General features: G+C 35.1%; 1 protein-coding gene across 1 annotated transcript in view; it reads left to right on the top strand.

Moving 5' to 3' along the window:
- KCNH7 (potassium voltage-gated channel subfamily H member 7) overlaps positions 1 to 16,252 on the top strand; it is a 453,269-nt gene that overhangs the window by 317,324 nt on the left and 119,693 nt on the right. Inside the window, exons 4-5 of the mRNA XM_059927175.1 lie at positions 6,631 to 7,059; positions 11,578 to 11,598. Coding sequence (XP_059783158.1) covers positions 6,631 to 7,059; positions 11,578 to 11,598 — 450 coding nt within the window. The remainder of the gene's footprint in view (positions 1 to 6,630; positions 7,060 to 11,577; positions 11,599 to 16,252) is intronic.

Below are 16,252 nucleotides of genomic sequence, written 5' to 3'. Positions count from 1 at the left end.
GCAGCCCGTGGACATCCTCATATACTCCTAACACATTAGTAAGAAAGACATCTCCTTGCTGGATGCCTCTGTGGAAATTTCTTCCTAAAAAGAAAAGTCAGATATGTCAATTACCTTCCCTGTTTCTCCCATCAAATTTGATCTGCTGCTCTCTCTGACTCAGAGATTAAATTTATATTTCTCTGCACATCCAGAGCTATTTGGTTGGAGAAAAGTCCCACAGTGATTTTAAGGCTTCCAATTTAAATGTCAGACTTGTGAATACCCTGATTATAGAAAGGTACATTGATATTGATTCATGAATTCTTATTTTGCCTGATAGTAGCTGATAGTAGACTTAGTCAGATCATAATTTTTTTTTCAGACCCCGAACTGGCTATCCTTCCCCATCTGTACTATAGGCACTGTGCCTCAGACACCTTCCTCAGGGCGGGGACAGCTGCTGGAAATACTGGCCACTGCAGGACACAGCTCCACCCCTCATTGGAAGCTGTAGTCAAAAGCGAGGAACTGCATTACCCAAGGTCATGACCCTTCCCATGGGGTAGCTGTAGCCAGTGACTGGCTGCAACAGGGAGATAAAAACCAGATACGCTAACTTCATTTTGGCATAACTCTGAAGGGCTACCCCAGCTCCACAGCCCCCAGGAGGACTGACTGAAGCTTTAGCTACATTTTTGTATCAGTTTTACTTCCTCTTACCAATCCTGCCTTCCTCTTTTCCTTATAGGCATACCTCCTGAAAACGCTTCCCCAAAACCCTTTTGCACAGTCTTCTTTCAGGGATTCAATCAAGATACCTCCCAGCACCCCTAATCCTTTGTGAGGGGAAATATCTCCGCTCGTAGCCTTCACAACTTTCCCCCCATATACACGCACATACGTCCTCTCCTTACCCCACTATATTCTCTGATTTGCATGACTGCTGGAACTAAAATTTTTCTCTGCTTTTCAGTTTATAATTCAACTAAGCAGAACCAAGCAGGAGTAAGATGCTTCTAATTTATATTTAACTGGATTTTAGTCGTGAAATTATTAAGTAGTCAAAGTTCTAAGAGTTTGCAGAAATGATGAGAAATTAAACCAAGGGAATGATTGGGAATTTGTAATTGTGAGGAAATTAAGTGATTGGGAATATATGGAGAACTTTTCAGACATAGTTGGTTTTCTGCAAGAAATATTACTGTTTCTAATATCCCTAGGTATATTCTTAAGTTAGAAAATTGTTTCATGTCAAAATTAGCATAATAGTTTTCTTCCAAACTCTAGTAGAAAAGAATCAGCCCCCAGAGGAGAGAAAGAGAGAGGGAGAGAGAGAGACAGACAGAGACAGAGAGACAGAGAAATAATTCAGATTGATGAGGTTTTCTCAGTTTAGAAAAGTTGGTAAAACCATTTTCTAAAGTCCCATTCCCACAGGACATAGGGGTAGAAATGTAGTTGTGATCATTATAATTTTGTGTGAACTGTGGTTAGTATAAATATACATGCAAAGAAACTCAAAACTGGAAGGAATATTAAGAGTCAACTAATCCTAGGGAATCCTAGGGGAGGTTAATGGAGGGGTTTTGGTTGGAGGAGAAGGATTTTGTTATTTGACCTCTGAGATCATAAAAAAAAAGTGTGTATGCATTTATCTGCATTATTTAGAGGAGAGAGTTATGATTCTCATTAGATTCTCTTGTGGATATTTAAGGACCAAGAAAACACCAAGTTTTGGGTAAAACTGAAATTAAATCAAGGAAACTGCTATTTTCTTTTGATTTTACCTTGATTTCCTATTTGACCTTGGGCCAAGTATTTAACATTTATTCATATATAGATTGAAGTCATAATTACAGGCTTTCCAAAGAGAAAGACACTGGGAATATCTGTGTGCCTTCTTGGTTGAGATGTAAAAAGCTCTTAGTTAAATGTAACACAGCGTGTATGAAGATGCAGCTTCCAAATTTATTTTCAGCAGCTTCACAGAAGTGACATGTCCTGAGAAAGACATTGTAGTGGTAGTTAATTGTAAGTTCATGTATGTTAGAAACGATCTCTCTCAAGTGAAAAATGGTGCATTTAAACAAAACTGTGTTCATGTAAGTAGTTTATCAATACTTATAATTATTTTGGGGAATGTGTTAAAAAATGTGCAAAACACCCCTGATTCTGTTGTTATTATTTCAGATTTATTGAACATTTTAGTAGCTAATAGGCTAAAGAGTATCTATTTTAGTTATCAATTTAGAAAGCAAATATACTAAAATATGGAGACAACTTACAAGGGTGCTTTTTAATGTTAAGAATCATAACAGGATTATACTCATCTAAGTTTTATATTTCATGCCTGAAAGTGCTAACATTGAGCAAAATTCTCAATGTGTATTCTTTCCGGATGAACTGCGGTTAGACAACTAAATCTGTAATGCAATATAACATGGTCATATTAACCTAGTGATGCAGAAAAGACCATCTGTACCACCTTGGATATGACTAAACTGTAGGAGCAAACTAAATGCCTTGTGTAGTCATTAATTTAAGAAAGGCAGTGAATTCTTTTAAGGAGGAGGGTAATGTAACTGATGAAAAATGAATAAGAGCAGGCATTGACCTCAGTGAATTGTAATAAGCTTGCAGAATTGATTTGTAAACTGCTTTATAACTCAATTCCTAGTGCATTAAAAACTAATCAAATGACTTTGATGCAGTTCACTGATTTTTAACTCGGCAATTTACTTGAGCATATAAAAGTTGTTAGTAGAATTATGTAAGAATGCTTGCAAAATAGATACTGTGATGCACCATTATTTAATTGTATATGCACGCAGTGGTTACTCTCATCTACTAATTTATCCAGAGTTTAATGTTGAACGTACTTGGAGTTTGTGCACTGTGTCCTGTCTTTTATCAGAACGATAAATTCTATTTCAGTTATATTTACCACTGTTACCTACTAGCACACAAATGAAAGCTTATAGTAAGGACTTAACCTGCTTAATTCTAAAATTTTCTGTAATAGGTATTTTACATAAAATTCACTAGATGATGAGGAGTTTGAAAACACTTTTGTGTATGCTCTAGAATCAGAATGGTAACAATTAATAACCTTGGAAAAAAGGTGAAAATTAACAGTAAGTGTTGTATCAGGTATATAAGGCATGGTATAAAGTTTACAATTTCCATCAGCTACTGGGTTCTACTCAATTAATCATTTTTGGTAAATATGAGTAAACACAATTCCAGGAGACTAAGATTCTTTAGTTAAGTTGGGCAGAGCAATTAAATATTTTAGTTTTTCCACAGTCCAAATTGAAGGACATTATCAGTTTAGAATCTGCTAGTGGAAATTCATTGACAGTGCTCAGACATTCTGTTAGAACTGGGATTTGGTGAGCAAAATAGGGGCTCTTCCTACAGTCCACTAGCGGAGAGAAATGTTAACCAGAAAATCAACAAGTGTATAACTATGAGCTGTTACGAAAATTACGAAAGGAATGCTAATCTAGTTCAGAAGGAAGGAAAAGCTTCCCATGGGAAATGACTTTGGAGCTAAAACCTAAAGGATGTTATTGTAGAGTATGTATAACTGAATCACTCTGCTGTACACCTGAAACTAACACAACGTTATTAATCTACTATACTCCAATATAAAATAAAAATTTTTAAAAAAGGAAATGCAACAGATTTCCGTAAAACAAAACAAAACAAAAAACCCTAAAGGATGTACTAAGTAGGAAGAGTAAAAATTATCAAACACAAGGAAGCCCTGAATCTGTAAGAAGCACAGGCCTCTGGAGGAATTAAAAAGTTCATATGGCTGGATTCTAGAGAGCAAGGAGGAAAAATTAAGCTGCAGATAGTGGGGCTAGTGTTATCTTCATGCCCAAAGCAGGAAGTTACTGGGAGTAGTGAAAGGTTAAATAATAGCTGACATGATCAGAAGTTAGTATTTTTTAAAGGACAGACAATATGATGCAAATGTGGAAAATGATTAGCATCTTATCGCAAGAAATCAGGTGAACCCTGATTTCTTATCTCCACAAAGTGAGAGCAGTGGAGATAAGAGAAGTGAAAACACTAAAAAGATATTCAGGAGGTGAAATGAACACAATTAGTGGGTTAATTGGATTCAGGGGATGGAGGTGAGAGAGAAGAGTAACTACTAGAATAGCCAGCAAGTCTCAGGCTTATACAACTAGATGTACTGTGATGCCATTCACTGAAAAAAAGGGCTGGGCTTTGAGGGATAGATTATGAGATCGGATTTGCTACAGGATTTTGAGGTGTCTTTAAGACTTCTAAGAGAAGATGTTGATGAAGCCATTAAAAATGCAGGTTTGGAGCTAAGAGAATAAGTCTAGGCTTGAGTTATAGATTTATGAGTCTTTGGGCTAAAGATGGAATTGAAAATATGTGTGTAGATAAGACCATCTGCTGGAAGAGTATACTCAAATATAATGCAGAAAATTTCATAAGTTTTGAGAGTGTTCTTCCATGTTTTGAAACAATCCTCAACGCATTGAGAAAAAGTTCATAGTAAATATATTAAAGATAATGGTGCCCATGACATTTAAAGAATATAAGGAGGTAGATAATATTGTAGCCCAGATACACCAGCTGACTGACTTGAAGGGCAACATGTGATTGTAAAGCCATGGGGCGATGTGGACCTAGGCTACTGTGGAACAGAAACAAAAATTAGAATCGGCATTTTCTTGTAGACAATACTTAGAATAGCTGTGAATTATGCGGTATTTTTTGAATGCTTTCTCTTATCTTTTCATTTCTTCTAGGGGTAGAAGTTTTACCTTTTTTTTTTTTAATTTATAAAAGAATGCATGCTCGATGAAACAAACAATAAAGATATATAAAGAGGAATGCAATACATTATGCTGAGCTAGTCAGCATTAAAACTGTGGAGTAGGGCTTCCCTGGTGGCGCAGTGGTTAAGAATCCGCCTGCCAATGCAGGGGGCACGGGTTCGAGCCCTGGTCCAGGAAGATCCCACATGCCGCGGAGCAACTAAGCCCGTGCGCCACAACTACTGAGCCTGCGCTCTAGAGCCCGCGTGCCACAACTACTGAGCCCGTGAGCCACAACTACTGAAGCCTGTGCGCCTAGAGCCCGTGCTCCGCAACAAGGGAAGCCACCGCAATGAGAAGCCTGCACACCACAACGAAGAGTAGCCCCCACTCACCGCAACTAGAGAAAGCCCGCGCACAGCAATGAAGACCCAACACAGCCAAAAATAAAATAAATAAATAAAATTTTATTAAAACAAACAAACAAAAAAAACCGTAGAGTGTGTTCTTCCACATCTTTCTCTACTGCCATGCAACTTATATGGGCAAATATAAGGTTTTATTTTTTTTAATGAAATAATATCACCATAAGCACACTAAGCTGAAACTTGCCTTTTCACATAAAACTGTATTTGAATAACTTTCTAATCAAAACATATACATATTACTGTTTTTTAAAGAACATCATAAGATTCCAAAGTATAAAAATGCCACATTTATTCAACTATTCTCCTTCTAGTGGATATTAAGATTATATCTAGTTTTTGTGCCTTTGTACAGTAATATCCTACAGATGAGATTGCTGAGTCAAGTGAAAAGTGTATTTTTTCACTTTAATAGATATTGTAGGATGACTTTCCAAAGAATTTGTAACGATTCGCAACGCAATTCTACCAGCAAAAAATTCTACCAGTCAGAATGCTCGTCAGCTTTCTTTGCCAGCACCAGATGTTATGTTTCTTTTTTTCATTTACTGCTAAACTGAAGAGTGGAAAATGATATTATCTTGTCTTAATTTGCATTTTTTACTACCAGTAAGTTTATTAGCTAATATTTTCATTTTTAATATCTACCTTTTAATGTTTATATTTAGTTGCACTTTTAAGCATCAACCTCTCTGAGATATGTTTAACATTCCATGCCATATTCTTAGACACTGGAACAAAAAAGAAATCAGGAAAAAGAAATTCTTATGTGTACATCTCTCTCTGAAACCAAAAGCTTTTCAAGAATCCCAAACAGAATGAGGACATATGTAATTGACCCCACTTTTCCCATCCACACTTGACTAGCAATATTATCCAATACAAACCTTCTAGGTATGTCAGGCCAACGCCTAACGCCCCCTCATTCCCTTTCCTCCACTTTCAATACAGTTACATCCCCCTCTACCTCCACCCCGACATAATATAATATAATATGATGTAATATAATCTTTCCTGTATCCAGCCCTTTTATACAAAGTATCCATTCCTTTCTTTCCTTTCTAAACTGTGCTCCAACCTTCAGTTTCCCTTTAAAAAAAAATGGATGCATAGTGAATTTTTTTTTCAGTTTATTAAAAAAAAAACTTTGCGTCATCCTAATAATGCTTTTATTTAGCTGGAGTATATCTAACCATCAGAAACATGGTAAAATTATTTCACTATTTTCTTACAACTTATATGATAATTCATATTGGTCCCAGAGAAGTTTTCTACAATATACCTCATTCCGACTGTAAAATGACTTAAGTATTAATTAATAACTTTTTACACAGTATTTAAGTATGAGTCAACAAGGTTCGTTTGTTTGTTTTAAGCAATATATCCTTTGTCTTGTTCTTTCCTGTCTGTATTTGTAGGGAAACTTTTCGGGTTCAAGTTCCCTGGTCTGAGAGTTCTCACTTACAGAAAGCAGTCTTTACCACAAGAAGATCCCGATGTGGTAGTGATCGATTCATCTAAGCACAGCGATGATTCTGTAGCCATGAAGCACTTTAAGTCTCCTACAAAAGAAAGCTGCAGCCCCTCGGAAGCAGATGATACAAAAGCCTTGATACAGCCCAGCAAATGTTCCCCCTTGGTGAATATATCCGGACCTCTTGACCATTCCTCTCCCAAAAGGCAATGGGACCGACTCTATCCTGACATGCTGCAGTCAAGCTCCCAGCTGACTCATTCCAGATCAAAGGAAAGCATTTGTAGTATACGGAGGGCTTCTTCCGTTCAGGATATAGAAGGATTCAGTGTCCACCCCAAGAACATATTTAGAGACCGACATGCCAGTGAAGGTATGTTTGTATTTTTAAAATATGGAAACATATGTTACGGGGTAAAGAAAGGTATTTCTTATTGTGTTTAATTTTAACATTAATCCTTATACCTTTGGAGAAGAAATGTGAGTAGAGTCTATTAAAAATATGAGTTGTACATTCAGAGTTGTTACTGATTTCCTCTTTGAGCCCTAGTGAATAATTTGGTTTCTTCTGGCTTCTTCATCCCTTTCTGAGATAGAATGATAACTATTATCTGCTTACTTTATGGAGTGTTATTTAACTAATGCTTAATATAAGACCTGTTTAGGTGATGACGCTATCATCTCAAGCATAATTAATTGTGCTGCATTTAGTAAATAGTCAAGACCTGGGCAAAAAGAGTAGTGTGCTGTCACAGGACTATTTTATTGACCAACTCTCTCTAAAGGAAGAGGTGTATGAAACGTGATATACTGAGTGATCAGAAAGCTATACACTAATTGGGAGCAGGGAAAGGATAGGTAGGGGGAAGGGGCTCAATCAAAAATAACTTGACGTGCAAAGTCAAAATTCATTTATTTCTCTCTGCCCTCTTCAAGGTCACATTCATGTATTAGCCAGTAGTGAAAGTAGGGATGCTTAAAAGGCAATGCTAAAAGCAATCCATCATTAACATGATGATGGATAACATTTGTTGGATATTTACATGCGTGAGGCAATGTAAGTGCTTGACACACATTGATTCTCATATAATTCTCATAACAACAACCCTATGAGTTAGGATCTATTATTAAGCCCATTTTATAGATGAGGAAACTAAGGCTTAGATATGTTAAATAGATAATTGGTCCAAGGTTATAGAATGTCAGAGCTGGCCTTCAAACCCAGGACTGGTCTCCAGAATCCACAATCCATCCATGCAATGCTTTTCTCCCTTCGCTCCTGCTCCATGAGACTCTGCTGCAAGGGTCTGTTGAGTCACTGAATCTTCTCTGGGGAGGTCCAGATTCAGGGTACCCATTGCATGGATACATTAGTCTCACTTTTCTACAGATTTGGGTTCTTGAGAGGCCCACTGTCCTTTCTGTGGTATTTATTCCTTTGAGAGCCCATCATCATCCATGCTGCCACTAGTTTTCTTTTTAAAACATATATCTGATCACGGGGCTCCTTAGTGTAGGGTACTAGACACTTTTCCAGCTCTCCACAGTTAATTTTCAAGCCTCATTTCTAGCCCCTGCAAGATTTCCTCCCCTACTATATACTCAATTCTAAACCTGCTCAAAAATAATTGCCTTTCCCAAAAATATATCATGCATTTTCATGCTTCATTTCTTTGTTCTGCTGGGAATACTCTTGCTCACTTTGTCCCTCCTCACACTACTACTCATAGCCATAAGGACCCGTTTCTCCTTTCCAGACCAGAAGAATTAAATGGTTTCACACCTGAGTGTGCAAGGCAGTGTTTACATATATTATAGCATTTCTTACATTCTACATTTATTCCACATTATATGTCTTGCGTTCCTATTAGATATACAAACAAATAGTGATGTCGCTGAGAGCTTCTCTAGCACAGGAGTTCTGGCATTGTTGGCTCCACGGCCTTGGTCTCCAGCACAGTTGCCTATTTCATGGAAGGAACTCAGTAAGCATTGGTGTGACATTGAGAGGATCGTGCTCATGAATTATGTTCCAGAACTACACCATCAGGAAATAATGAGTTATCTGTTCCGTAGTACTCTGAAATGTAAACCAGTTTTAGGATTGAATCATGTGGGGATCTTTATTTAAAGGGTGCAGTGAAGTAGAGAAGGCAGAAGAGGTGAAAGAAAATGAGTTGGCAGGAAAAACTTCAAAGAGAGACAAATCAATGTCAAAGAAACAAAAAGAACAGTTTTCTGTGAGATAGATTTGATGTGGTACAAGAGCAATTAGCACATCCACTTTAATCTCTAGTCCAAAGAAAGTCAAAGGGAAAAGGAAAATAAAATCAAGGACAATTTCCAAACTGGATCCTCGTGTAAGGCTCTACAGCATCTAGTCACAGCATGCTCACTCTCTCCTGACTAAATGAAATCTCTGAAATTTGATCTTTGAGCAATGGATCCTATGGCTGAACAACAGTAAATCCAATATGATCATTCAAATGACCAGCATATATTTTTGTTTGTTAGTCCAATCTGTGTAGTCATCTTTAGGAAGCATACTGACTTTTCAGAGATTGGCCTTATTGCCTAGAACCTGAGTTACAGTGTAATAACATTCAGAAACAATATTAAATGATACATATTCAGTGCATGGTACAGACTTCTAGCCTGTGTTTTGACAGTGGTGCTGAGTGGGTTAGATCAGATTTCATGATTTAACTTTATTGTTTTCAATTTTATATGGTCTCCATTTAGCACACAGTTACTGATACAATTATGGGAGAGGATGTGTTAATATTTTGGGTTTCTCAGTACAGGTTCTATTCAGGGACACAGTGTTGAGATCATCCTCAATTTTCAAGCTATGTTATTTTCAAAAAGCTGTATCACTTGCTTGCAGATGCTAATGTCAATGTCTGACTACCAACAGATAAATTCAGAGGGTATTTTGTACTTCAGTTTTAGCTACAAAATCATTAATTAGCATAGGCGAACCTATCCTTCCTAAAGCTTTATAAATTAATATACTTTAGAAACTGAGCCACTGATAAGGGAAGATGGAAAACTTTTAAACCTGATTTTAATTTTATGAATTCATGTAGCTCTTTAATAGGTTAAATCCCACATGCACCAGATTTTGAATTCAGATTGTTGTCTCTTCACTCAAGAAGAAAAATTCCCTCCTACATAGGCTATCTTTATAGAACTTTAAATAATTTGCAAATATATCAGTGCATAATATTTTACATTATCTTTTCATTTAATCTATATTATCAAATACCTTAGAACCATAGTTCTCAAATCATTTGTGGTGAAGGACCAGATTTTTATTTTCTTATCCATCACATACCAATATATTTGTAAATACAGTAAAAATGCACTACAAGAAAATGAAATTTTAAAAAATAGACATATAAAATATAAACCCCAATTGTTGTATTATTAAATTGAACAGACGTAACATTACTCTGTCAAACTGCTATAAGACTCTTAGTGCTTACTCTAATTTCTGCAGTTAATAGTGTCATGGAGGAATAACAAGCAGATCTCAGCTAGCACCAGCACGCAGGCCACATGCTCTGCCTCAGAATGTCAAAGCAGCATTAACTATATAATATAACTTTGGGGCAGTTGGTTTTTTGGAGATTGCAACTCTTTACATGTAATTTCCAGGTTGATGAATAGAATTATAATATTTAATTACTTGCTTGCAAGCAGTTATTACTTTACTAATGATTGTTGGCCTAGCTTCTGATGGAGATAATTAATTCTATGTAATCGAGGTCTCTCCCATTAGCCCTATTTGTTTGTTATGGTCCCTCAAAAAGAGCAGAGCATTGACATGTAAGGTCACAATTTTATTTGTGCATCTCTATGTGAGGTAGTGTCTATGCTAGCAATTCAATATACTGCATTATTGAAATTGCTTCAATTGTAATATTTGAAACAATTATTATATATCCCAAGATTTTAAATATGAACAGCATTAGCATAAATGTCAACAAATGTGAAACAGATTTTTCAAATTTTGGATATATTTGAATGATTTTAACATGACTTCGTTTACATTAAGCTTGTTTGTTTCAAAACTAGTAATGAATATTTTGTTAGTAGCATATATGCAACAAAGAGTCAGAATGCTAATCTCAAAATAAATCTGAAAACACTCCATTCTGAGATTTGACAACAAACCGATTATAATATAAACAACTTTCCTAAATTTTCTAGGTATTAACACTGAGTGCATTGTGGACAACATAAATTTTTAAAGCTCACATTACCTTTAAATAGTCAAATCTTTCACTGATTTCTTATAATTATTTTTGCCTAAGAATGGCTTTTTGAGTACTATTTGGTATTTTCAAAATGTACATTGAAGAACACTTGTGGGAAGAATGGTTCATAAAATTGTGATTAATAATACAAGTTGGTTTATTAAAGTAAACCATTGTCTTAGAAGCATTTTTCTATTAACATACTAGGTTAACTATGAAAAACGTTACTTAACATGCAAAATGCTGTGTAGTTTTTCTTTGTAAGTGATGGTTGAAGTAACACTAAAATTGACTTCTGACAAGTTTGAAAGTTTTTGTCACAATTGCAGGCATGTGGGTATGGCTTTCTCCAAACAGTCATAATTATAAAATCTGGATCCTGGAATCCATTTAAATTAAGTGAGATAAACGTTTTACATATTTGAACACAGATGCTTATGATGGCAGATATTTTTAGCATATGCATCTTACTTGGTTGAATAGTACAAAATGTTAATTTCAAAGATAAATTTTCAATCATTACATCCTGTTTTCTCTGATTGTTGTTACGGAGGTTATTCAGTGCATATAACATAATTTTAGTCTTCTTTTTGTATTTCTCTCTTTTTTTCCTTATGTGCTCAAAACAGACAATGGTCGCAATGTTAAAGGTAATGTATGAACTCAAACTTCATCATCTGATGCTTAGATTGCCCCTTTACTCGGCATGTTAACTTGCCTGCTGTATGCCCTGTTCAATGCAACATCATGCTGCCCTTAGTGAGCCCAGGTGCCTGGTGGAGACATCATGGCTTGATTTTGCTGGAGACATTGTTACTTTCTCAGCTGTACCACCAAAATGACTATGAACTCCTTTTTCCTGCAAGAAGTATAAGCCTAGGTTGACAATGAAGACTTCCTAAATATTTGAATAATTTGGAAAGAAGCAAATATTAAGCTAAATATATTCCGGTATAAAAGAGGCACATAAGCCTATTTCAGCCAAAAAGAAAAAAGCCTTTTTGAGTACAAGAATAAATAAAAAATAAGCAAAGTGCTACATGACAGCATCACTTCACTTGTTCCTCTTTTGTTTCCTTAAAACTAGTTTCACGTTCCTGGATGGCAGGGGGTATGGTTTTAAGCTTACTGTAGTAGTAAACTGTATATGCATGAGAGTCATTTTCTATTTTTCTATATTACATTTCAATCATTTTAATTGTGTCCTATATAAGTCTGAAATCACTAGCATGACCTACAGCTACTGTAGGGTAATGTTTAACTGGGCAATACCTCTGGATAAATCTGGATTTGACTAAAAATTGGAAATTCACTTCAGTTTTTCTACTCTATTATAGTAGATGCAAATAATCACAAAATATAACAATCATATTATTCTCATCCAGTTGAAAACTTTTGGAGCTTAGTCCTTTAACATAGGCTATGCATGCTGCTGTCGGTGTGCATACAATGACAATGACTCATTTGTGCATGTGTGTTGCATGGACACGTCTCCACCAGTAACCATCATTACTTAGAATTCACTGTTTTGGCCTCTTCCATATGTCACTGCTACTCCGATCACTGTGAAGTTTTGTATATTGATTTCTCAAGTGCTTCCCTAACTAATTCAGAGCTGGTGATGATTATGAATTAAGAGAACTAGAAGCTAAAGATCTTTTCTGGTCAGCAGCGCAGGGTAATTTGAAAATAAAAGAAATTGTGGCAGCTTCTCCCCATCCTAACTTTATTTTGTAAGCACTTCAAAAAGGGTCTATGCAGGGGACCTCCAATTGCAGCATGGAATTTCATATACATGATTATTCTATCCTTGGCCTGTCCACTTAGATTTCTAAAAGGGAACAAATTAGTGTCAGCTGTGGGTAGTGATTTGAATTGATATAATTCAGAACATAACCTCAAGAAACAGAATACAGACAGCTCTTGACAACTGGTCTGTGTGAAATATGACTGGATTTAGCATTTAACAATTAGCAATAAATTATTAGACATTAATTTTCCAGTGATCTTTAAATGCAGTGAGAAATCTAATTTTTCTCAATAAATAGAAAATTGAGCTTGCTAATCTTCCAAACTAGTAGTTCACATAGTTGTCATTCAAACTACATTAATTTTATTTTTTTCTTATAAACTAATCCATTTAATCTCCAACCCTTTTTTCCTCAATCCTCCATTTTTTTCTTTTTCATTTTTGAATTTTATTTATTTATTTTTATACAGCAGGTTCTTATTAGTTATCTGTTTTATACATATTAGTGTATATATGTCAATCCCAATCTCCCAACTCATCCCACCACCACCACCTGCCCCCCGCCATTTTCCCCCCTTGGTGTCCATACGTTTGTTCTCTACATCTGTGTCTCTATTTCTGCCTTGCAAACCAATTCATCTGTACCATTTTTCTAGATTCCACATATATGCGTTAATATACGATATTTGTTTTTCTCTTTCTGACTTACTTCACTCTGTTTGACAGTCTCTAGGTCCATCCACGTCTCTACAAATGACCCAATTTTGTTCCTTTTTATGGCTGAGTAATATATTCCATTGTACATATATACTACATCTTCTCTATCCATTCGTCTGTCGATGGGCATAATCCTCCATTTTTTAATAGCAATAGTCCTTGAATAAAAATGAATCATAAAAGTCAGAATTTGGGATTAGGAAATTCTAACCCATTGTAGAAAGTTTTCACATATTAATATTTATAAAGTTAAACTCCTAAATTAGATAAAACATGTGCAATTTAATAAAAATTTAATGTAAATGCGCCCTCCAATGTCCTTATTATGTGTTCACGCTCTGATTTTGAAAACTATTTAAAAAATATTTAAGTGTCTGGCTCTTTGAGATTTTCACAGAGCAATTAATATGCTAATTAGATATAGAACAATGCATTAGTGTGCTTTTTAAATTTTTGTGACCTTGTTACTAAACCACATTTAAATAAAAATTTTTAAAAATAAAAAACAAATTTCTACACCTCTCTGTATGCAAATGCATAACTACAGTTTTTTCAATATCTAACTCAAACAAAAATAATTTCTTTAACAAAATAAAATAAATGATTTAGAAATGCGCTTGGAAGGTCTTCAAGATCATCTACCGTAGTTTATTCCCCTCAGGCAAGAGTATTGGCTGCACAGGTGGTAGAAGCATCTTTATCTCTAGAGGATCCCATTCTTTAACTTTCTTGGAAAATCTATTTTACTGCCTATTATACAAAGAGCTAACTCAAATCCTTCTTGCTGAAATGTAATTTTTTTCCCCTTCATCTATCCTGAGTGGACAGATACTAGCCGGTTACTTCTATTCTTGATGTAACATCACAGTATAAAAACAGCAAATTGGTACTCAAGCTCTTCTGCTAAAATGGAATAATTTCCATTTTACCTCCTTTCTTAAGATCAATTTTGTTTTCCTTTAATAGTTCCCTGAGCACTCTGACTCTTTAAAATAAGACTTCAGAGATCCAAAATTGTAACCCATTATCAAAGAGTGAAAAAGTTAATTCAAATAAATTGCATATGCTATTTATATGTGTGTGTGAGTGTGTGCATCGTTTTTTAAACAATTTCTCTAACATGTGGGAGGCAAACTTAATCCTAGTGATTTTTCTGTTTATTCTGCCTTCCAAGTCACCATAAAAATTAACCCCACTTACCCTTTTTAGTAAGTAAGTCGTTAAAATAAGTTTACCCTTCTATTGCATCCACCTCTTCATTATCCCAAGTAACTTTGTATCCCACTGACAATGATATGTTCAGTTTCCAACTTGTCTATGAATCTGGCATATGAGTCAGAAACAAAACTACCCTCAAGATTTGTTATAGCTTTCACCTCCTCTCTAGCCACAAAACCTATCAGACACACAAAGCAAATCAACAGATCTGATACAACTTGTATCTCATATGCTGCATTGGCCATATCAAGTATTTGTGATCTTATAAGAATTTGCAAATTGATTTTCAATCGTGACAGTTTTCTTCTATAAAGTATATGTTATGCACGGAAACAAACAATATGGATATTGATTACAAATAATTTGGTGACTAATTCTTATATATTTTTTAATGTTAAACTGGTTACCTTATGCTTATTGGCAGTGATCTTTTATAAAATCCAATTAATGAACGCTGCATTTGCATTTTCTTTAATGTTAAGCCACTTCAGCAATTTAGGTTTTATTAAACTTTAGCCAAATAAACTCATGCTGTAAGAAATATTGTATAAAGACCTGATGATTTGAAAACAACCTTAATCTTTTTGGTTTCTTTCCCTCCTGTCCCATTTGGCTCTCAAGAGCAATAATCTTTTTTTTTTTTTAATGGCATTATTATTTTTTAAAATTTATCAGATGTCCTTAGCTCTATTTCCAGCATATAGCTGGAAATTTAAGGAGAATATATTCTCCTTTAGCATCTTGTAACTCATGATAAATTGAAATAACCTTATAAAAATTTTAAATACCTTTAATCTAAAATTCTTCCTAGATGTTGCTTTAGCCTCTAGCTTGATCTTTAAATGCAGTATATTTCTTTGTAGCTAGAACCTGGCTTATTTTATATTTACTCAGACACTTGTAATATATTAGAGCTTTACCCAGCTGTTGGTTTAGTCTTCTTGGTCACCTGTTTTCCATCTCCTACTAGTATATTAGAAAATTTAATCTGGTCATCCATTCTGCAAATGTTTCTCTGAAGAATATCAAGTCCTCCTAAATACTTTTGAGCTTTACATTCTTTCTGTTGAATCTACTATTTCCCTTTATTTCTGTCCATTTATTTTCTTTAAATTCATTTACTTTGTTTTTCAGGTTATCCTCCTTTCTTTCATTAGAATTTTAAATGCCATCTGTTTATGATCACACTCAGGGAGGCTGCCTTTCACCTTTAAGTCCTCAACCAAGGCCTTTCTGAATATAGACCTAGGAGGTAGGAAACCCTGCATTCTAATTTCTGGTCCTTGATTCTTATTCCATTTTGGCCTCCTATTGTGTCTCCTTGGGCTTACAACTGGTAAAATGAGGATATTACTAATACCTTTCTTAATTAAAGTGTAGGAAATTATTTTCATTAGAATTTAGACAGATTTCAGAGAAACCTAAGCTGACACTGATTATCTTGCAGACACTAACAGACCCCTGCATGTAAACCTCTGCTTCAAAATCAGTGGAAAATTGCATAATGATTTTTATTATACAAGATGAAATAGATTTTGAATGCCTTATCTAAGCATGCATGAATTATTTTGAGCAGTATTTTAAGTTCTGCTGAATTCTTTAAATGTCTAGATTTAACA

This window comes from Balaenoptera ricei, chromosome 7 (assembly GCF_028023285.1).
Source record: "Balaenoptera ricei isolate mBalRic1 chromosome 7, mBalRic1.hap2, whole genome shotgun sequence".
In the NCBI taxonomy this organism is placed as follows: Eukaryota; Metazoa; Chordata; class Mammalia; order Artiodactyla; family Balaenopteridae; genus Balaenoptera; species Balaenoptera ricei.
Note: the sequence above shows the minus strand (reverse complement) of the source record. Positions and strands in the feature narration are given on the sequence as shown.